This window comes from Onychostoma macrolepis, chromosome 01 (genome assembly GCF_012432095.1).
Source record: "Onychostoma macrolepis isolate SWU-2019 chromosome 01, ASM1243209v1, whole genome shotgun sequence".
Classification (NCBI taxonomy): Eukaryota; Metazoa; Chordata; class Actinopteri; order Cypriniformes; family Cyprinidae; genus Onychostoma; species Onychostoma macrolepis.
In genome coordinates, this window is record NC_081155.1 from 12,476,789 (window position 1) to 12,501,239 (window position 24,451).

The window sequence follows — 24,451 nt, forward strand, 5'->3', positions numbered from 1 at the left end:
TTTTTTTTTTTTTTTTTTCAAAACCATTCTAAAGACAACCAGCACTTTTGACACAAATCGTTGTAACTACTAAAATAAAGCTTGTGACAAATTTCCCTAAACTCACATTTACCATGGTGCTGAATAATTACATTATTAATATACCATCATTTTCACATGGTCGTGTAAGTACTTTGAAGAATGCTGTATTAATACCATTAGGCTTTTCGTTTTCTTAATTATTTTCCCAGTTTCCTCATGCTTACACCATAACAGTATATTTAGTCAAAAACAACAACAACAACAACAAACCTATGGAATGTGAACAGGACTCTTTTCCTAAGGGGATTTATATCATAATTTAAAATCAATGTCCTATATCCCAAGTTTTTTCTATTTTTAACAGTTTTCCAAAATACACAAACAGAAAACTGGATCTTTTATGACACAAATTATGGTCACCAATACAGACTCCTGTAGTGTTTTTAGCGCACTCACGCCGTGTGCATGTCTTTAAGCTCGCGCGCCAGGAATCTTGTGCCGTGTGTCAAGCGCGCGCGGCGTCTCGCGCAGCAGAATCAAACGAGATCATTTTAACACAGACACATGTTCCATTTTCAGGTAAATGGTTTCTTTCTTTACGAAGTGTGTGTCGAAATGGCTCTTTTCAAAGAGATTTAATCTCATATTTTAATGGAAAATTGCGGCTTTGTTTTACGACACTACAGTAAGCGAGCTAAAATTGTTTGAGAGGCCTAACCATCAGTTTCCTCTGGTGTTGGTATTGAACAAGATGTAAAAGCTTCTTGAAATCTGTAACAGCCAACTGTCCTTAGCGAATATCCGCTGTTTTGAGTTTAGTGTGGCCCAGATGTGTGATATTAAACCTTTGGCCTTGTTAGCATGTTAGCGAGGCCGTGCTAGTACATCAACTAACCGGGGCAATGGAAACGCACTGGGATCGCTTTCATTTTCCAAGCTTTTTTTAATTATTTTTTTGTCACTCTGAGAGTGCTGTTTCCAGGGCGAAAGGGTTTCTGTTAGATTTCTTGTTATCTGTAGTTATCGTTAACGTTAAATGTTTATGCACTTAGCAGTTTGCATACTCAGTATTGGGAACATGTATAAACTGTTTCTAAGGACTGATGCGTCTTTTTAGTTGTTAAAAGACCCAAATAATTAAGATTAATGTCCTCTACCACTGATCATGTTGGTTTTTTGTGAGCACAAGGACAATATTTTACCTGTGCATGTGGCTACAGCATCATCTTTCCATAGGACCACTGTTTTCCACCTCCTTAAGTTAGATCTCCCTACTTTTTATGACATGTTGAAAATGTGTACATGTATAATCTATATTGCTCCTGTGTTATTTTGCAGTCTTTTGACGATGACTGCACCCTGGAGGAGGAAGGGTTGGTACAGGAAGAAGATGAAATTGATCAGTTCAATGATGACACTTTCGGTGCAGGGGCAATAGGTAAGTTTTTCTCGGCAATCCTTACACCTGGACTTATGAATTTACCCAACAAAGTCTACTATATCACATTTGATATAGCATTAAAAAGCTGAATAAATAAGCTTCCCTTTGATGTATGGTTTGTTAGGATCGGACAGTATTTGGCTGAGAGACAACTATTTGAAAATCTGGAATCTGAGGGTGCAAAAAAAAAATCTAAATATTGAGAAAATCGCCGTTAAAGTTGTCCAAATGAAGTGCTTAGCAATGCATATTACTAAACAAAAATTAAGTTTTGATATGTTTACGGTACAAAATTGACAAAATATCTTCATGGAACATGATCTTTACTTAATATCCTAATGATTTTTGGCATAAAAGAAAAATCGATCATTTTGACCCATACAATGCTACAATTATACCTGTGCTACTTAAGACTGATTTTGTAGTCCAGGGTCACACCTGATACATGAATTTCTTATGCCTCTAAAATGACCAATGGTTAAAACTGCTCAAAAACCTGTTGTACATAATCTATTACATGCAACTGATATTTTGTAAGTAAGAGGTGCTTTAGTGCAATTGTAAAAATGTCCATCTTCAGGTCATGATTCACATGTTTTTTTGCTGTGAAATCTTTTCTGATTTTTATGAAGTAAACATAAGAATATTTGATATGTTTTGTTAATAATATTTCGCAATTTCAAGAACCTAATTTATTGGACTAAGCAATATGTCTATAAGTTACATTGGCATATCAGATTGTAACATCAGCTCGTATGTTTTGCTCTGTAGATGATGATTGGCAGGAGGAGCACGCCCGCCTCGCAGAGCTTGATGAGCGGGTACGAGACGGAGTGCATGGAGCGGGCGACGCCTCCTCCGTTGACCTCCCTCTCGCTGGCAGCAATGCCCACTCTTCGGCCCTCCCTCAACCCTCCTCTTCCTCCCGGCTTTACCCTGACATAGATGAACGGGGTGGCGGTGACCTGGCGGAGTCGCTGACTCGGCTCATCTTGGGCTCGGATCCTGCTATTGCTGGAGTGGGCACCGCCAGGTCGGACAGATCTCACCTTCCTCCGATGCTGTCCGGTCAGGCTCCTCAGCCTCGGCATTAGCTGAACAGTCTCATCTGCTGCTGAGCTACCAACAACAGCAGCAGCGCATGCACAGAGGGCCGGCTCCTCTTCCACAGGTTTGTGTGATTGTGTCTCCATCATATTAAGCCATTATTGATATGAATGGTTTGTAAATCTATTTGAAAACATGAAAATGTCATCATCAAGGTGTGGACTGTAGCAGGTAACTTTTACAAACAGGTATTTTAAGGGTGTGGCAAAATAGGGCTGCACAATTAGTTAAAATAAAGCAAAAATAGTCTAATTATTGAATTGCAAAGACTGTGATTTAATTAAAAAAATACATTCACTATATAAGTGTTCTTTTACATGAGCTCATGATCCAGTGTTTTCAACATCCGTTGAAATAATACAATTTCAATATAGTTTTCTTAGGGTGTATTCACAACAGAAAAGTCCGCTAGTTCACTTGCTTTGGTCCGGACCAAATACAATGTTGACCTTTTTTTTTTGTTGTTTGGTGCGGTTTGCTTTCATACTGCCCTTTTTGCAAGTGAACCAGAAATTGTACACACAACCACACATGTGCTAAGGTCATCCGTTCATTGGACAAAAATTTTCAAGCAGGGAAAAACAGGAAGTGCAAAAACAGGCTAATCATGGAGATCTTTCATAGTGCAATTTATATTCTTTTACTGATTTGCTGTCATGAGATAAATACACAATATGAAGAAACTTATGAGTATCATATGAGACAATGTCATACAATGTTGTAATAAAATCTATAGATATGAAATACTTAAAGCATATCAAAATGTTAGTTTAAATATTTGATCTAGATAAATGTGCGCTATTAGGTGCATATCCAGTCGTTTGTGCGGAGAGTGGAAACTGAAGCGCGCTGTGCGCACTCACGATATCAAGAAAACCGTCTTTTCTAAAATAAAGAAAACTTAATAGGATGCGCTTCCCGTCAGAAATGAACCGTAACTCAGTGAATATTTTCCTTACAGACATGATGAATATATCTATAGAAAGCTTTGAATTACTACAAAATTAAATAATTCATATCCAAAACAAAAACTCTTTCATTATAATCCGTAAAGATGCATTTATTTCTAAAGGCGTGTCCAATGACGAGACGGCAAGTCAGGATTTTTAACTTCATCTTTGTGACACTGATTCAGAAAACACTAGTTTATTAATAAATAATTCAAATATCTCCTTACTATTTCCCCCAGACACATTCATTGTAACTTTTGCTGGGGCTTTGAGGCAAGCTTTAGCCTATTTAGTGCGCTCATGTCACGTTACTGTGGGCGCTATGGTCACGAAAACTCATAATTTACATGCGTTTTTAAGCATTGCGGTTTAAAAACAAGTGATTTAAGCGATTGAAATGCAAACAACAGCACTATATGTGCAAGCTGTGTGTTTTCTGAGCGTGCTTTCTGCAATTGGATCTATTTTCTATTCTGAACTCTGCTAAATTTACAGGATTTTTTGTGGAGTGTGGAGAATGTAAATACATGTTTCTAATGTTTGTAACCATTTAGTTTATTTTACATTATTTCTGAATGAAATGATAAAATGTGTCTTATACATCAATCGACTTGTACACCAATGCAACTTATCTGTGTGTCATGAAGTGCTCATAAAAAAATAGGTAGAGATGGTGCAAGAAAAGAACTGCCATGTATGTACAAGTATACATACGGTACAGTAGTAAGTGAGTGTCAATTTAGAATAAAAAAAAAATTAATTCAAAGCTTCATTTGTCATACACACATTATGCGGCCCCTCACTTAATGTGGAAAATTTGATGTGGCCCTCGAGTCAAAAGTTTTCCCACCCCTAGCATAGTACATTTACTATGTGTGCATAGAATCATAACACAGATATACAACAGGGCCCGAAGCCAGGATTTATTAAACAAATGTGCATGTTGCCATAGATTTAATTACAGAAAATTACAGAGAACCCTCTGTTGGAACTTGATGCATGTTTTATATTCTTTGGAATCAGTTTTAAGGAACCTACCCTTTTACGTTTGACCTCTTTATAATAAAGGCCAATGAGCATTTGGGAATTGCAGGTTCGAATTGCATTTTCTTACCTTGTTTTTATGTTTAGTCTGCCCTATATGAAAGCATCTAGTGTGCACTAAGGTGGATAAAATAACGTTTAAACATATGTAGGAGCCTTCAGGTAAATTTAGCAGTATGCTTGGCTTTATTTTATGATACGTCAATAATGTGGATTTGTCTCTGTGATGTTTATCTTACTGCTCTGAATATTCAGTATAAATGTATAAACCAATATTTCCCTTTTTCTCCCCCCAACCCCATAGATAAACTCTCACAGTATTTGGGAGAACAGTATGGGCTTCAGTCCTGGACTAATCACTCAAAAAGAGGTAAAGCACTTGTGTATATATAAAAAAATCTTTCTCAAGTTTGCTTGATTTGTCTTTCTGTGCTGTTCTTCTAAACTTCTCGATTAACTGCTCAGGACAAAACGCTTATGTCCATTATCAAAGAGGTGGGGCTTCCAAATCGGCCTCCTGCACTCAGCAGAGAAGAAGGGCGGGATTTGTCCGAAAGGGTTCCGCCTCCTCGCTCCTGCTCACCTGTGATTGGAAGTCCGCCTGTAAGGGCTATACCTATTGGAACACCTCCAAAACAGCCCATGAGTCAAGTCCACAATCAGCAGGTAAGATGTCATCCTAAATACATTAAAATATTTACATTTAGCAGAAGCTTTTATCCAAAGCAACTTGCATATGAAGATAATAGAAGCAATCAAAACCAACTAAAGAGCAATAATATGAAAGTGCTATCACAAGTCTTGGTTAGCCAACCATTTATTTAATGCATAAAGTAAAAGTGTACTTTAAAATGTAGTATTTTTTTCTAAATTAACCCAAGGAGTGTTGATATGTTTGCATTTAGTATTTCTGGTTGATGCAGTGATTTACATTGAATTAAAGTGGTTTATTGACGACTTTTATTTTTTATTTTTCTTCTTCAGAATAATCACCCTTCAGCCATTCACGTGAGAGCCTCTGTGCCACTGCGCTACCCACCACCCTTCCCTGAGCGTCTGTCCCCCAACCACATCCTCAGCATAGCTGTGAGTCCCAGATCAGTTCAGAATCAGTCAACTCCAGCAGCCTGACGGTGGTGCTATAATACAGTGAAAAAAGTGAACAATTTTCCACACTTTCATGCCTGTTTGCTCGTGCTTGAGGTTCTCTTTAGGGGACATCTAATGTCTGCCTTGCTTTTGGGAGGAAAACAATCTGGTTTCATATCTATTTTGAAAGTTTTTGAACAGTATTGAAATGACAAATTATGCTAAACCCTTTTTCTGCTCTCTCAGAACTCACCGTTGTCTCATCCTCCATTCCCTGCTGGTGTTGGCCCTGTTCTGTCTCAGTTACAGAGAGCCCAACTGCTCAACTCTCAGGTATTAGTATACACCATTTAATAAGAGTGATTCTGGAGCTTCCGTCATGTCCTAACCATAGAAACATGACAAACTTTCTTTCTATCTTATGCTATCCTCGTCCGGTTGGTCAGTTCCCACGTGGTCCAGCTCCCCCATTATTACAGGGAGGTGTCGGGGGATTCAGGCCGTTCTTTGGGCAGTCTGGTCCTAGAATGGGTCCCCACGGGCCACCTCTTGGCCACGTGCCCATCCGACACAACACCACCCACCTCCACCCACAGCACCGCAGGATGCTCAACCAGAGGATGCAGAACAGAGGCTTGGGGTGGGTACCATCTGTCCTCTCTCTGAATGACGACTTTGAAATGCCTCATGTAAATGTTTCTGTGTCACTCATACGCTCAGTGATCATGTCGGAGGGAGAGGTGTTGGAGACAGGAAAAACCGAGATCCTTACGGCAATCTGATGACACAAAGAGAGAAGGAATGGGTAGCAAGAATCCAAATGATGCAGCTTCAAAGCACCGATCCGTATCTGGATGACTACTATTACCAGGTAATCACTCTTTTACCCATACTTACCCAAGACTGACACACATAAAAATGAAAACCTTATTCTTCAAAGTTTGTTAAACAATTTTAGACAAGGCTTGAGTCATCAGAGTTTGTCTACCATCTAGTTATTTTGTAAAAAATATAGTGTAGATTTTTATTGCTGCTTAATGATGACTTTTAATTCTTGTTTTGCAGAATTACTATGAAAAAATGGAGAAGCGTCAAGAGCGGGACAGAGACAACAGGAAGGAGCACACCACCAAACTCATCACTCCTCAGGTGGCTAAACTGGAGCACACCTATCGGCCAGGTAAAAAAACAACACATGGCAAAATGGCATAAAAAAAAATGCCTGTCTTAGCATTCTTATAACTACAAGCAAACCAAAAATGTATATTTTGCAAGCAAAATTAATATTTAGTTGTTAGCGATTTAATTGTGCATTTCTATCAAGTCTATTATTTCTAATTCAAATGGTCTAATACTTTGTGATTGTGTTTGTTTCACAGTGCAGTTTGCCGGCTCATTAGGAAAACTCACTGTCTCCAGTGTGAACAATCCAAGGAAAATGATTGATGCCGTGGTGACCACTCGCAGTGATGACGAGGTCAGCACTCTATTCCCTCACCCGTTTACATAGACTATTTTCATAAAACCACTTATGAGGCTGTTTTTGGTTACTTATGAGTAGACCCATGCAAACATGCAAAAAAGAACTCAACAGATTATTTCTGGTCCTAGTAATGCATTTTTCTTCATAAATAAAGAGTTTATTCAAAAGGTTCATGTTATTATGGTACCGTTCTTTGTACCAGTGTTCATTCTTTTGTCATTTTACAGGAAAAAAGAGAAAAGCAAGTGTGGAACAAAAGACGGCAAATCCTTTACACTGTGGAGAAGGTAAGAATGGAGAGAAGTGAAGCTTTTGTGGGTTATTTCTACTAGCTCAGTCAGTTCAGTTGTTCAGATTCATATTTTCCCTGCCGAAAGTGTTTTTCTGGCCACAACTATATAAACAAATAGTTTTCAGAAAGTTTTTGTTGAGCCCTGTAATAAAATCAGTATTACACAAAATATTCTAAGTATAATATGTAATACAGTAATAACCTGTATATTTTATGCAGATGTACAGTCTTCTATTAGAAGTGCAAGACTTTGAGAAGAAGTTCTTGCAGACCCCTGAGCACCAAAGAGATGCCCTGCTAGAACAGCATAAAACCCACACGCTGCAGCTCTACAACTCCCTCCGAGAAAAAGAGTGGGACGACCGGTGAGTGCAACAGGAAGAGCCACATGCGTAAAGGCACATGAACTAACCTAGTTGAGAAATAGTTTTGATCATGTTTTTAAATTTAGGTTAAGTCATTTAACAGACGCTTTTATCCAAAGCGACTTAAATATGAGGACAATAGAAGCAATCAAAATCAACAAAAGAGCAATAATAATGTAAGTGCTGTGACAAGTCTCAGTTAGACTAACTCAGTATGCAAGTTTTATTGTTTATTTTTTTATTTTAAAAAAAGTAGATAGAATAGAAAAAGAATGGAGATTGCTAGTGTTAGAGGGTCATTTTTATATTAAATAAAAAGAAAATAAGTAGTTAGAATAGAAATAGAATAGAGAGTGCAAGTGTTAGAGGGTCAAATGAAGATGGAAGAGATGTGTTTTTTGCCATTTCTTAAAGATGGCTAAGGACTCAGCTGCTTGGAGTGAGTTGGGCAGGTCATTCCACCAGGAGGGAATATTTAAAGCTGCAGTCCGTAACTTTTTTTTTTTTTTTGGTTAAAAATGATCCAAAATCAATATTTAAGCAAGTACATAACCAGCCAGTGTTCAAAACTATCACCATACTTTAGCCCGATTCACAACAGTTGGCTTATAATGTTTTCTAATTTGAGTGGTACGGGTAGAATTTCGTGGGAAATTCGAGCATGAAGAGAACATAAAGAAGTTGTCCCAGCTACTAAGCTATCGCATGTGATTGAGGATCCTGCAGGTGGCACATCGTTTAAAGCCTTTTCTCACAGCAGATAGAATAATTAAATGTAACATTTTGATAGTGGATTGTAATCCAGAAAGGATTGTCTTTATGAAAAACATGTGAATGAAATTAAATTATTCCAGTTTTAAATGTGCTTCTGTTTACAAATATTGTGTAATAAGGCTATCTGTATTTTAAAGAAAACCAGTTCGAAGGGAGCATAATTTGCTTTTTGGGTTAAAAGAATTTCTTAATATGAAGTTTGAATGGCATGACAATTAGATTAGACTGTACAGAAATTGAAATCTACATGCTAATACACACTATACTCATTGTCACGCAATGCTGATGTTGTTAACATTAATAATTTGAGAATAAAGTATAACAATAATAATAATTTGCACGGTTTGATGTGATATGAGCTAACAGATCTTTAGATTTAAATCACCATAGCGAAATTATTATTATTATTTTTTTCTCAGTTGGTCAGAGCAAACATGGCAGACGCTACTTGTTCAGATGGCAATATACAGTGAAAATTCTTATTTGGGTCATATATTCCAAGATGTAGGGTATAATCTGTGATCGTGAAGTGCAGTAAACATCCATACTGGTGCGGTGACTGACAGCTACACATTCACCTCAAAACATTAGGATCATCCACGCTGAAGCCGTGCCAGAGCACAACCCCACGCAGGGAAGATAATTCCGCAAAAAGCTGCAATTCCAGATTTTCAAACCGATGGCGACAAAGAGGCAAAACTTACAGACTGCAGCTTTAATGTAAAAGTGATTTTGTGCTTCTTTGGGTTGGCGCAATGCGCCGTTCACTTGCAGAATGCAAGTTTCTAGAGGGCACATAAGTCTGAAGTATTAGGTAAAGGGGTGCAGAGCCAGTGGTGGTTTTGTAGGCAAACATTAATGCCTTGAATTTTATGCAAGCAGCTATTGGTAACCAGTGCAAACTGATGAACAGATGTGTGACATACGTTCTTTTCGGCTCATTAAAGATTAATCTTGCGCCCACAGTCTGGATTAATTGTAGAGGTTTGAATGAACTGGCTAGAAGACCTGCCAAGAGGCCTATGCAATACTCCAGCCTGGACAGAACAAGAGCTTGAACAAGGAGTTGTGAAGCATGTTCTGAAAGAAAGGGCCTGATCTTCTTGATGTTGAATAAAGCAAATCTGCAGGATTGGGCCGCAGGCAGACCCAATTAATCGATAATGAGAATCGTTGCGCTGAGGCACCCCAGTAGTTAGATGTTGCGTCTTGGACACCTCACCCCTCCAAGATACCTTGAAGGATCTATCTGATTAAACCCATTTTATTTTTTTTAAATAAACAAGCATGTTAAAACAGCGTCGTTTTGTGCTGTAGTCAAGAGCTGTGTGAAGTCACTGATATTAGTATCAACTACTAGAAGGTTTGTGAATGTAACAGACCTACTTTCCACCCTTCTGCAGAGTGAGCGATGAGCAGTGCTTGATGATCATGTCTGTGCGTAAGGGGAAACGCCTCATCTCCAGACTCCTCCCCTTCCTGCCACAGCCCCAGGCTGCTGCTGTTGTCATGGGAATAGCCAGGAACCTTCCAGCTCTGGCCAAGAAAGACAAACAAGACCAGGTACAGTCACAGACGAGTGGGTTTTTGTACGCTTTCAGTGAAGAGAATGAGATGTGGCAAGTTCTATAGGTTATGGAAAAAGGAGTCAGCTTCTTAGCTTTTTTTTAAGTTTCCTCATTTGCATGTTCTCTCTCATAGGTACTGTGTTGGTTGGTAGAGCCAGTGACAGCAGTAATCCAGTCCATGTCGAGTACCTCCCTCACTGATCTCCTTCAGGAGCTGCAGGGCAGTGAAGGACAGCTGCCCCTTGTGCTGCAAAATAAGGTATCAAAGTCAAATTTGATTTTTATTAGATTTTTTTTAAATGGCAAAAGTGCACGGTCTCCTCTGGCTTTTTGTTGAACTAAACCAATGGTAGTTCAGTAATGTATGCGTTGTGTTTGTTAGTTTGGCGTGACGTTGCTCTATCTGATTCTGAGTGAAGGAGAGAGGATGCAGAGCTCCGATCCCAACTGTCAGCTCATGGACGATAACCGCTGGTGAGCATCTGTCTGTGTATTATCCATTTCCCCTACAGGCATGCTTGGTATTCCACAGTATATTCCACTTCGTGTGTGAAAGTGGTATTTCATCATGATTCGTAGCGCTGGGTTTTGACACAAATTTCACGATTCGATTCGATTCTCATTCACAAGCTTTTGATTCAATATTGATTGTTTTGGATATATATCAGGTACACGTGCCAAATTTTCTCAAGGAAAAAAGTTCTCTGAACTAATGCTGTAAAATCTACATGAGTCAGTTGGTACTACATTACTATAATATTGAAGGTTAAAACTGACTGATTTTTTTTTTTTAGGCTATACAACAAATTTCACTTAAATAAGTTTTTATGATAAAAGTTACAATTACATAAAACGAATTGAAGTAGAAATATTATTTTTTAAATATAGACATCTAAATGGTGGCTGTCATAAAAAATATAAATTAAACATCGAAGAACAGTAAAAATTATAATGAATATATTCTATGGTGCCTATATTTAGCAAAATGCCCCTCTCTACAGTTTATTTTTCTAGCTGACTGTTAGAATAAAGAATTTGAGAAGATCCAGTCTAGTTAAGAGATGGAGCACAGGAAGCGGGTACACGGGAATGACACAGACACAAGTAGTGTAGTTCACTCAAGGTACAAAGCTTTATTGTGAGGGTACATTATATGTAGACTTGGTAAGACTTAGTGTAGCCAGTTAAGGAAAACATGTCCCATGACCATGATGTAATGCTGCATCCTTTGGAGGTACAGAAGAGCACAGGGTGTCCTAGAATCTAGAACCGGATGTCTTGCCTATCGAAACATCCCTGTGCCTGAAAGTTTAAGAAGCTACTTAATATTGCCTTTTAGTCAAGATATATTCTATTATATGGCAAGCTAAGAGGAACTCTACTTAGACATTAGATATTTACATTTCTCTTTCTGAGTCTACATGTTCTTCAGGTTCCAAATGATAAGTATGAGCATAATCATCAAGTATTAGTAATGAGTTTATGGTCACTGAATATGTTTTTTCTGAGGTAAATGGGACGTTACGTGACATTGTTTACAAGCCGTTATATTGACATTTTTGCGCGGCTGAACACATTGAGGGATTACATGAGACAGGATACGGATTGTAAAGTACTCTTTCTTTTGACTTGCCTTCGGATGTTTAGTCATGTTTATGTTGTTTATCTGGTATTAAATTGGAGGAGATGATCGGTTCACGTATGTTGAACTGAGGCGCTACAGCGAACTGTCACTCCAGATTAAATGGCGCCAAAACGGCATTTATTGTTTGAATATGAAATACAATGGACAGAATTTGAAATTTGAGACTTCATTTCATATTTAAAGTACCAAAACACAATGCTTATTGCGATTTATTGGATGGGAGGTGCCCTTCGATGTTGCGTCCATTAACTGAAAACAGACTGGAGTAATCGATTCTTGTGTTTTAAGAATCGATATCGTACCGTAAAAATGAAAATCAATTAAAATCGCGAGATCAATATTTTTTTTTTACCCAGCTCTAATGATTCAATTTGTCCTGTTCTTCATACCAATTGTTTTCATTCTGTTTCCAGGACTGAGTTGGTGTTCTCTGTGACGCGGGAGCTTTTGAAGGTCCCGTCCTCTGCGCTTTCATCGCCGCTGTTTACTCCTCCAAACCTAGTGTCACTGTTCTCTCGATATGTGGACCGGCAAAGACTCGAGCTCTTGCAGGAGAAGCTACAGTGAGTTTGTCCTCTAAAACTCAAGATTTAAAATGCATATAAGACAATAGATCTGATCCATATTTATAAACTATTCAATATTTCAGATATACAGTAGTCAACGTTTGAAGTGGATTCACTTCAAATGTTGACTAATATTATTCAGACCTGTGTATATATGTGATTCCTGTTATTGACATTTTCAACATACTGAGATTAATGGAAATCACAAAAATAATAATTAGGGATGCACCGATACCGAGCTCCTGTACTCGTACTCGTTAAAATGCCAAACGTCGATACCACACAGCATGTGATAAGTGCCATTTTCAGACAAAGAAACACCGACAACACAACAACAGACAGCAGAATGGAGTTATTCGAGATTAAGGATGTCTACGAAGTATATGTATGCAATGAATTTAATGTTAAACATTCAGTATTAACGCCTATAGCTGATGTGCGCGAGCTGATAAGCAAAGCACGCTGAGTGGATTGAGCGCGCGGTGGCTCAGATGCGCGAGCTCATCGAGTGAATATCCCTTTCTCACAGACATCACTGGATAGTTTGTAGTTCGGTCGGATGTGTCAAAAACAAGTAAAACAATGCACAAGTTACTTAACGGTAGGGAGGGAGGGAGAGAGAGCGCGCGCACTTCTGTTGTGTGATCTTTACTGATGTTCGCTCACTTAACACACGCATCATTTAGCTTAAAACTAAATCGTAAATATAAGACAATTTATAGGGGCATTCACTATAAACATCATTTATTTTCAACCTTAAGCATACACGACTTTCTGGCGAAAGTGAAACTAACAGCCTGTGTGAAATGCGCTAGGCTGTACTGTACTTGTCCCTCTCATTCTGCACCAGTACAAATATGTGCACGCGTGTATTGCTTGCTTCATGAGTGTTTCTGCATTATATGAGTGGCTTTGGAATATAAATCGCAGCACGTTTCAGATGAAAAAACGCGACTTTGATTTCTGAAAATATCACATTTAGGAGATTTAGAACGAGTGGTTACCTGCATTATTACTGTAAAACGCGTGATTACAGTACTGAGCCCCTGCAATGGAGTAGCTCTAATGCGATTAAATTAAACATGATGTACCATAGAGCAAAAAAATGAATAGTGAAAGTAACAAAAACTTGTAAAATACATTTTAATGGGCATAATTAAGTGTGAAAATAACTGAATGATATAGTCAAACCAAATATCATTCAGACACCAGATATAATTTTTGATATTTTGTTTTTACTAGTGGGTGCAGGACACTATAGTTCATTTAAGTAAGTGAGGATAGCAAAATAAAGTAAACTGTGACATATTATAACAAAAAAATCTTCATACAGTGGACTACCAGTAAAATTGATACAAATTTGGGACCAAAAATTATTCAGACCGAGTCTGGGAAAAAAACTGAAGTTCAGGTTTGCATGAACCTGGTTGACAGCATGCCCAGGAGACTACAGGCTGTCATTAAGGCTAAGGGTTGCCTGACAAAGTATTGATAGTTGTGTAAATATTGTCATACTAACAGCTGTCTGAATACTTTTGGTTGATTGTAATCCATCACATACCTTTCTATCAAAGTTATCTGACATTATCAAGCTGAATTTGTTCTGACACAGTTTAACTCTTAGTTCTTGTCATATTTTACTACCATTTTCTAAACTATAGCGAATAAACTGTGATAATGTGAGAAATGTTGAAGGTGTCTGAATAAATTTTGGTTTGACTGTATCTATTTGATAAATGAAGTTAACCAGCTAACATTATACATACTCTTTTGGTTTCTGTACCCAATATTTAAAAAATTTACAAATGCAATGAAAATATTGGTATCATTACTCTGTATCGGCAAGTACCAAAAATAAAAGTATCGGTATAGGGCAAGTACTGGAAAAAGTGGTATTGGTGCATCCCTAATAATAATAATAATATAAATGATAATAATAATATTAATAATAAAATAAGTACAAAAAGCAGCATTTTATTTATATATTATGATTTTTACATTTTTATTTATTAAAGTTTTTTACTTGGTAGTATTTTACATATACACAAAATATATACATTTTACCTATACACACAAAATGTCATAACATCATTTATACATATGCAAAAATTGCACTTCTGTTTTAGAGCAAGTAACATTTACGTGCATATCAAATGTTATTTATTTGTATATTTAATATATGCATGCATACTTAATTAAAGCAAGCATTTTTTGCAAATATATAATCACAAATATATCAGGAGTATCCAATATAGACCAGTCCTGGAATGTTTGGACATGTTTGGTTTTTGTGTTTCGTGTAAAATAGATGTGATCAAATAAATGAAAGAAAGGAAGAGATCAGGTTATTTAGGTCTTTTATTGAGATTGACTTGTCTTTATTTTCTTTTCAGGATCACAGCCCTGTCCAGGTAGAAGTGACTTCAAATGTGGCAGTTGTTGAGAGACTGACTGTTAATGTATTTGTGAATGAGCAGTTTAATGTGTGATATGTATTGGAGGGTGAGGCCAGGTCACTTTTCCTTTATCGTTATAAGAGTCACAATAGATAAGAATAATGTTTAAATGGTAATAAACTGTTGTCCCATAGGTTTGTCAATAAAGGCGATCAGGTAAATGTATTTTAGCTTCCATTAGGGTCAGCTCTGCGCAGAAGAGCCAGGAAAGGGACCGCAGCGTGTGGCGAGGTTTCCCTGTGAAATGGCTCGATCATGACAACATCCGACCTTATTTATAGACACATAGATTTGAGGAGAATTTTGCTGTACATTAATATCTTAATTTTCTTATACACTGCAGCTTGTTGTATGTTTGCAAAGAGTGACTGTGCAAGTGTGTCTGTGAGTTTAAATGAAGGTTTAAACAAAGGTATTCTTCATTTTTAAATATCTTGACATGATGCCTGTGATACACATGAAATTAAAACTTTCTATTATACAAAGATTGGTGTATTGGTGTTTTGATCTTAGCTGGGTTTCTAACACACCTGGAAAACCTGAACTTTTCTAATTGTTAGAATAAAATAACAAGACCGAGATCTGGAGTCAGGCTGTCAGGATGTACAGAGAAGAGAAACCTCGGGGATTAAAGACAAGACACAAATGTCCCGTTTAACCAGAGCTCAGCTTTATTAAGCCAAGCACAAAATAAGCATCCAACAGCACTGCATTCGTTCAAAGGGCACAGGGTGTTCTGCTAAAATCTCACAATGGCCACTTTAAGACAATATGATGTCTTGCCTACTGAACACTCTTGTGCAAATTTTAAAAACCATATATATATATATACACACACAATCATTACGTCATCAAAATCAACAAGTTATCCCAATAACCAGTGTAATCATCGGAATTAATTACTACTTATTGAATTTCTATCTATCTTAGCTAGTGAGACATACATTCAAGAATTTACACTTCTGATTCTATCGGTTCTTCCGGTTCCAAATCGTATGTATGAGCATAATCATCTTCAGCATCTGTATCAGCATCAATTGCATATTCAGTAACCCGCTCAATTGGTATTACGTTAGGACCAAATGTCCTCACGTTCTGCACATTCATCATTACTTGATAAGTATCTCTTGTCATGAGGGCTGTGATTGAACGGGTAACAAGAACACTGCATTACACATGGTGTGATCATTAATAAAAACAAAGATAACATGCTAATAGGTATAACAGTGTGAAAAATCCAAGTTCCCCATCCACCCCAGAGGGTGCTAAACCAGCTGAACCAAGAAGAGTCCACTTTCTCTGGCTCCGGGATGGATTTCTTCATATGTTCCACGAGAGTTATCTGGAATGTGAAAACAACAAGATACTCCTAACATTTTACAAACTCCTCCTTGTTGCGATGTGAGAACGCCTAAACTACTCTGTTCTGTATAACGGCTTCTCTCATTTTCTTTAATTCCTCTATCATTCTCCAATGATAAAACTTGCCATGCTAACCCATTCATTTTATTCAAAGCGGCCGTAGTCCCTATTCCGGTAAAAATACCTGCTAGAGACCACCCTACATTCTCCCATGGTTTTGTCCATGGACTTACAGTCTTATATCCATTATAACGATTAGGCATGTCAGATATATCTCGTCTTCTGCGACTTTGTTCTAGTTTTGCATCATTCTCTTCTATGTCTTTCTTTGTCAATACTGTAGTTCCTGTTGAGAGCAGAGCTGGGTAGCAACATCCACGCCAGTCTCCCTGATCTAAATGATAGTATCCTCCACAGGTCCAAATCATTCCTGGAGCGCTGTCAATATGAGAAAATGGGCACACAAAATTCCTCGTAGTTTGATTAAAGAATTTAATAGTACAGTTGTGAGTACCATCTGTATGATTCAGTGTTATGGTGTTCCTACAATCAGACATTCCTACATGATGCTTTCCGTCACTTGAACAGATACATAAATCTACCGGAAAGGATTGTACATGAAAAGCTGGACCTTTAAACGGTAATCCTATATGGGAGCAATTATGATCTTTAATACCGAATGTTATTGTTCTGTTTGCTTTCAAATTACCCATCATTTGTATTATTTTTGGCATTTGCCTTGGTATTTCACATTTATCTTTATTGTGACATACTGTTTCTGGAGTTATCGGATATGTTTTCCATGCTGCATGTAATTGCATATAAATCCAACACTCTCCATCTACCTCACTCTTTAACACTTCTCTCTGTAGGATGGGTAATTTCCTTCACACTTAGTCTTTGCCGCTCTAACTTCCTTAATATCATCACTCAAACCTGAACTCATGATGAAATCTACATCCTTTATTGATGCATCTGGTGGCATTTCCGGTGGCAAAGTTTAAATCATGCAAACAGCAAGCTAAGCACAAAATAAGCATCCATCAGCACTGCATTCGTTCAAAGGGCACAGGGTGTTCTGCTAAAATCTCACACTAATATAAGTGAACTTCCTCCCAAATTCTCATTACTATATTGCATTATATGTATTTTACATACTAATTTCTTAATTAACATTGTTCTCAAAATCTTTTTTTTTTCAGTAAAATTAGTTTTTTTTAAACACCAATACAACAATTTTTTCCATGATGTGTAAGGGTGGCAACACTTACCCTAGAAAACTTAACCTCATCCAACTTTATCTCCAGGAAGTGACAAATATTAAAAATGTACACCACCATCATAAACAAAAATCGCAATCTCAATATATATAGTTTTCCCTTATAGTGATACTTTCTTTTTACTTACTTTTTATTTTGTGGCCTGGAGGTCTTAATTTCTTTGTGCAGAGCAGACTTTGTAACTGTTTGAGAGAACAAATGTATCATCTCATACACCCTGATAAAACTGTTGTCAACAGAGGAAATTTCTGTCCCTTTTGCTAAGACCTTGAAAGTGTTTCTGTACAGACCGTGTCAGAGCTTTGATAAAGAGACAACTAGATAATTCAGTATCGCTGCTCATTTCTTATGTCTGTCTCCTCTTCCTCTTGACAACTTTATCTGCTTGTTTTGAAGAAACAGTTTGGCCTATCACAATAAATTGGCTACAACAAAATACTATACATCTGCAGGTACTATTGTGGGGGGGGGAAATGCCATTTTCCTTTTCTCTTCATAATGTGCTGAAGCAAGCTGATTTGTAATGAGAGCTCAGGAGTCTTAGCAGCTGACCTTCCTGATACACACATTTTTATAGAGCATTCACTTGCACTGTAAGTACGTTTTTATATCCCAAATGTTACTTTTTACTTTTTTTACAAATGTTTGAAATGACATTTTTGGGTGAACTAACCGTTTAAGTCAAAAGAAAGCACAAAAAAGTCTGTAGATGAGCACATGTTTCTGTTACTAAGCAAATAAATGTTCTAGTCCATCTAATCCAGCTGGTTGTTTCAGAACTAATTTCAGAGTATGGTACAGCTACAGACACAGTTTCGAGATGGTGTATCAGTATCTGCGGAAACATCGTAAGTTGCTTCCTTATCATTATGATACGCTGTATCAGTAATACTCAACATAACCATCTGGAAAACTGGCTCCTGATACCCAACGGTCTGCAGAAAGTCTTCTAGATTCTGGAATAATTTGATGTTCTTCAGGAGGGTCCTGGAGATATGAAATGTGGCGTATGGATCAAAACTTGACTGATCTTTGTGCATGGTCACGTAAATTTTCCCAAACCTCCATTCACCGTGAACGGTGACAATAATGCGGTCCGCGTTGCTGTGGTCTTGCTGGTAGGTGTTGTGTTTCTTGATGTAGTTCGGCAGCATATCAGCTCCTGGTGAATTCAGATTGCCCAGCAAGTAATAGGGAAACTCCACATCTGGAAGAAGTTTCTCTTTACGTATAGTGTATCTGTTCTCAAAGAGGTGAAAGCCGTAGAGTTCCTTCACCGGGTCACATGCTAGGAACATCTCGTCGTCGTCGTTGTCATTAATCCAAATACAGTCTTTAGCAAACCAGTACAAGAGCTTGAGTCCATGTCTGGGCCAAGGCTGACCGAATCCACTGTCTTCTAGCTGGGATATAGTTGTGATTTTTTGCAGCATGGGCTTCATCTGATGGAAAGATGAAAAATAAACACATGTTAATTATTAAATAATAATGCATTCATTACTTAAATATGTAAGGGTTTTGAAGCAGGGGTTTGATAAAACATTGCTTTACTTTCTGCATAATACATATTTTTGAGCATGAGTAGTGATATTTGGAAAAGTTTCATCTTTATCTCTTTGACCTCAAATTCAGCTCTACACAGCCACCTCTGTACATACATAAAACTTTGCAATGCCTTAGAAATTTTGCACATCAAATATGATACAGTAAGCTTAGAGGGTTAACCTGAGTCAAAATCTTAGTTTATATTTGACAAATTCTCTTTATAACAACCAGTGTTGGGCTAGTTACTCAAAGAATGTAATATATTACTCATTACTAGTTTCAAAAATAAAATTGTTACTTTACTTATTACTTTCTGGCAACAGTAATTAGTAACTGTGTATCTTCCACAAAAAATTATTCTAGAATGTTACTAACAACATATTTCTGCCATATCATAATGGAAATTTTAGATGACCTTTTAGATGTATTTAATTATAAAACACTTTATAATCTATAATAAGTTAGTTAGCAGTTAGTTTTTAATATTACATACTTTTAATATTACAATATTATAAGACTCTACACTTACATTTCTTTTCAGGAGCACTAGTGCTCCTACTTAAAAAAAAATAAAGAAAATAAAGAACAGAACAGAAAAAAAAGGAACAGACACCTTCTGATCAATGACAGAAATGAACCTTTCCGTGAAGTTGTTTTTTTGTTTTTTTTGTTTTTTTTTACCTTTGTAATGCCACTTTTCTAACTTTTTAAATGTATGTCATCTTTTGTGCCAAAAAAAATCGATTTATAAACTTTTTTCTAAGTTGTTTGTGTGACGCATTGTAAAAACATATGATTTATATCTGTGTTTTCTTAGCTTCTAATAGGCATAGCTGGCATGTGTCAAAGATATTGTGTCAAGCTAATATCCCAAGTTTTGTAACGGCTGTCAGTGTGGTTGCAACATGTTGTTGCAACTGTCCCAACATGCTGTCCCTTACCACAACATTGATGTAAAAGCTTGCCATAACATTACACAACATTTCTCCTTTTTTATTTAAGTAAAAGTGGACTCATTTCAAAAGTGGACTCAAGTCAGTTCCATAAAATGGTAGATTTGTCTCATTTGAATTGAAAAAAAGTAAGACTGATTACCACTGTTAACTGCTAATTGGTCAAACTAGTTCTTAAGACAGTCTTAAGATAGCAATGGCCTCAGTTCAGTAACCTTTCACAGATGTTAACAGAAGTAGGCTATTATTAAATTTCAGTGTCATGATTCTGATTAAATTCATATTTTGTTGTTCAAATGTATTGTAATAATTAACCAAGACATGGTTGTTACTTGAAAATGCCCAGCTCCCCCACCTCACATTTACTATTCTTTGTTTATATACAGCCAATTTAACTTATTAAAGACCATGTCTAGGCACAAATAAAAAAAAATAAAAAAAAGATATTTAAGAATTGTTTTAATTACATTTTAATGAATGTTGCAACTGCCCCTGTGGACTGTTGCAACCGTCCCCTGTTGTGGGGTCAGTTGCAACATTTGACTTTGCCCATTTGCCTATAAGTATAAATTGTATGTATATAATCATATGTGCATGTGTTACAGCAATGTGAGTGAGTAGCTGACTGATGTGGCTTTATTGTATTAAAATTCTGGCTTTCTAATGCAAACAGTCTCTGAGAAACTAAAGCAAATGCAAAAAGTGTCACAACCGTCCCCAGTCTCCCCTATATAGCGTGCTTAAACTTCATCACACACGACTGATCTCGCAAGAGTCAAATAGCAGAAAGTTACAGCCGAAATAACTTTTTAAATGTGCAAACAGAAAAAGAATAATAAAACCCAAAGGCTACTGTACCTCTTTGTTATCAAATATAGTTGTAGTCGCAGAAATCTCTTCTTGTTGTTTATCTCGCCGCAGCAGCAGGAGTGAAGTAGAGGAAGAAGAGAAGCTCATTTGGGGGAAATGCGAGTGAATGAAAGTGGGTGTGTCTTTTTTTTCTTCTTCTTTTTTTAACATTCTGGTTTCCTCTAACAGTTGTTTTGTATGGAGGACCAAACCTGCAAAAACAATAAATAAATAAATACGCAAATAAATACGTAAATAAATATATAAATCCACATATTCCTGTATAAATAAATATATAAATAATTAAATGTGCGAGAAAATAAATAATTAAAAAAAAAAAAAATGCTAAAGGAAATGCTAAACTGAAAGTAGAGTCCCCCCTTTCAACCGTTTATTCATTTTTGAATGTAGTTCCGTATTTATTTTTCCACAACTCAACATGCTAATGAGGGGGTGTCAACAGTCATTGCAGTCGAACAGTTTGGCGGGAGTTTATCAAGCACTGTCTTTGTGATAATAATTTTCCATGGTTCTCTATACCCAATGTTATTTTTTAAAAATGTGGTGGTCTTCATTTCCTACTTGCCTGTGACTTTAAATGCAAAAGCTCCCCATTAAGTTGTCTAACTTTCACAAACAAACTTTGGATGCATGGAAATTAGTCTATAAACATAATTTCTCTCCCCATTCATGTGTTATTTGGAACAATCAACATATATTATTCAAAAACAAGTCCATTTTTTGGAGTGATTGGTTTAACAAAGGTTTAATTTTTGTTACAGATTTATTAAATCATCAGGTGATCTATATAATTACACTGAATTTATTAATAATTGTGGATTAAATGTATCTTCCAGTGAATATATAAAACGAATATATCCCCAAACCTACTTCACCTTATTAAAAATGAAAAAATGTATAAGCCGGTTATTGGTTCTCTTCCAGATCTTACTGTTGGGGGCCTTTCTATCAGAGATAAAAAAAAATTCAATAACTTTTATATTAGGAAAATCTTCACGAAAGAAAAAAGTATTTTTCCTAAGGCAGTGGTGAAATGGAAACAGGATTATCCCTCGCTTTTATTTCAGAATCCGTGGTCAGATATGAATAAATATGTAATTCCTAATAAGGTTAAAGAAATTCATTTTAAAACAATGCATAGATATTATCCATGTAATGATTTTATCAGTAAGTTTAAAGAGGGGTTCTCGCCCTTATGCTGTTTTTGTAAAGAAGAGTCAGAAACCATTTTTCATTTATTTTTCAGTTGTGATTATACCAAACTATTTTGGTCCCAAGTTTCTTTGTTTCTTTTTGAAGTGTTTTACAAGTTTGTCACTATAACTGATATAATGGTCTTGTTTTTGGATTGTGATACATAATCTATGGAAATGGACAATATAATTAAAATTATTGTTTTATTGGGGAAATATCACATACACAAAGCAAAATGTATGTTAACTGTACCAAATGGTAGACTATTTTACATTGATTTAAAGGTTTTTTATGACTCCCTAACTTTAATACAGAACAATCGTAAAGCTGTTAAGACATCTCAACTATTAAAGAGGATTATTGATGTATTAGATATATAATTTTTGAAAAATGTATGAAAATTTCAAAAATTGTCTGTTTTTATAGACTTATATTTCCCAGGGAAAGCAAGAGCTGATAAAATGTAAAAACTGTAACTTGAATGCAATGTAAGTCGCTTTGGATAAAAGCGTCTGCTAAATGCATAAATGTAAATGTAAATGTAAATGTATGACTTTGTATTCCCCTACTGTTATTTCAAATAAATAAAATAAAATAAAAAAATAAAAAACAGTTTGGCGGGAGTTTGTAGATCCATCATGGCGGAAAGAAGGTTGATTGCCCAGTTGCTCCGCGAGGCGGCGAGTCGTTTAGAAAATTGTAAGAGCGAATTTTTTGTGTAAATTGAGTTTTGTATGTCATAGAGTTATTTTGTAAAGTTAACTATTGTAATAGCCTATCTCGTGTTGGTATAGCAGATACAGCACACACTTCGGCTCCAACTTTAAATTCTGAAACTAGGCCAACGACAGAAGGTAAGGTTAGGTATACACCGGGAAATGATTTTGTTTAGGTTTATTTGACGTTTTATTTGACAACTGTAACTCAGATTTGTTTAAAATGATCGAATGCTGTTGATATGTATGGTGCATCCTATTTATACTATGCCCTAAACAGTAGGCCTATGTATCTTTTTTTTGTGTGTAGAAAATGTACATATTTTTGGTTTGTAGTAGAAGATTAGGAACGGTTTAGAACATACTACACCTAAACCTACCCCTTACAGGAAACTTTCTGACCTCAGTTTAGGTCCCCAGCCCCACCATGACACGAGTCCCCATGAGTCTGTGTGTATTCAGGTCTGAACCCATGTGCTACAGATCGCCTATATGCACTTCAGACAGGAGCACAGACCTCTCCAGGCCAGCAGACATGAGTGTGTTTAGGGCAGAGATCATTTATTACTCTGAGCTAAATACTTGTATGTATAAATACATAGTATATTAAAGATTTGAAAACCATCTGAATAATTGTGTTTTCTTCAATTACAAGTTGCCTATATTTAGGTAGGTCACAACTACCTGTAAGTCACTTTTGGATGCCAGTGCTTTTTGAGAACGGTCAAGGAAACCGTCGTTTTTCTTCTAAATTTGTGGCCTCACGCCTTGTAAAACATTTTCAAACCCTGCAATAACGGTTCATATGATATTTTCATACAAGGTTATATTCATTTGAAAAACAATTTTAACCTGCAATATGCACTTTAATGGGCATTGCGCAGGCAAACAATCGAACGCAGAACTTTTATAACGATCAACCAATGATGGCATAAAGACCGCCTTCTCTGATGCTTGATAGACACCCCCTCATTAGCATGCTGAGCTGAGGAAAAATAAATATTGAACTACATTCAAAAATGAATAAACGTTTGAAAGGGGAGAACTTTCAGTTTAGCATTTCCTTTAGCATTTTTTTATTTTATTTCCCCCAACATTCGTTTAATTTATTTAATTATTTATCTCCTTGATCGCCACATTTAATTATTTATATATTTATTTATGCAGGAATATGTTGATTAATAAATTTATTTGCACATTTATTTATGTATAATTTTGTGAATTTATGCATTTATTTATTTATTTATTTGCGTATTTATTTATTTATTGGATTTGCAGGTTTGGTCCTCCATAGTTTTGAGTGCCATCATCCGGTATAACAAATACAATCCAAGTCAACTGATCAACTGTTAAATGGTGCAGTTGATATTATTTCCATTGAAGGTAATGTTAGGCACATTGCATTGTGGGATGCTTTATTTCTATGGCTGTCTATATTTAATCAAAAGTACAGTGAAAAAGCAGTAATACCATGCAATATTAAAATATATTTTAAAATGTAATTTACTCCTGTGATCAAAGCTGAATTTTCAGCATCATTACTCCAGTCTTCAGTGTCACATGATCCTTCAGAAATCATTCTGATATAGACTGATTTGCTGCTCAAGAAACATTTCTGATTATTTTTGCTGCTTTTAGTGGAAACCGTTATACTTTTTTATTTACAGGAGTGACTGATGATTAGAAAGTTGAAAAGAACAGCAAAATCAATTCATTTGTTAAAAGTCCAC

At 36.3% G+C, this 24,451-nt stretch overlaps 2 protein-coding genes across 3 annotated transcripts; one reads left to right on the forward strand and one right to left on the reverse strand.

The window, feature by feature from the left end:
• The first annotated feature begins 441 nt into the window (after positions 1 to 441).
• On the forward strand, positions 442 to 15,286 carry patl1 (PAT1 homolog 1, processing body mRNA decay factor). Its single transcript, XM_058788719.1, is given in 19 exon segments — positions 442 to 600; positions 1,360 to 1,459; positions 2,234 to 2,545; positions 2,548 to 2,633; positions 4,868 to 4,933; positions 5,029 to 5,229; positions 5,548 to 5,649; positions 5,899 to 5,985; positions 6,099 to 6,292; positions 6,373 to 6,523; positions 6,718 to 6,832; positions 7,032 to 7,129; positions 7,363 to 7,422; positions 7,647 to 7,792; positions 9,970 to 10,129; positions 10,268 to 10,393; positions 10,517 to 10,608; positions 12,193 to 12,342; positions 14,739 to 15,286. Coding segments are annotated over 19 exon segments (2,283 nt in total). The 5' UTR covers positions 442 to 585; the 3' UTR covers positions 14,761 to 15,286.
• Positions 15,287 to 15,417: 131 nt separating this feature from the next.
• Positions 15,418 to 20,937, reverse strand: wu:fc75a09 (uncharacterized). 2 transcript variants are annotated; one of them, XM_058792569.1, is made up of 2 exons: positions 20,800 to 20,937; positions 15,418 to 18,885 (listed from the first exon to the last, which is right to left on the reverse strand). In XM_058792569.1, exon 2 carries the CDS (start codon positions 16,982 to 16,984, stop codon positions 16,067 to 16,069), a length of 918 nt encoding a protein of 305 aa, XP_058648552.1. In that variant the 5' UTR covers positions 16,985 to 18,885; positions 20,800 to 20,937; the 3' UTR covers positions 15,418 to 16,066. The 2 variants fall into 2 exon arrangements, with proteins under 2 accessions (XP_058648552.1, XP_058648561.1); XM_058792578.1 differs by having other exon boundaries at positions 17,106 to 18,885.
• Positions 20,938 to 24,451: the final 3,514 nt, after the last annotated feature.

Coding starts and splice junctions, on each gene's coding strand:
- wu:fc75a09 (XM_058792569.1), bottom strand. CDS start 16,984: ATGCAATTACATGCAGCATGGAAAACATATCCGATAACTCCAGAAACA.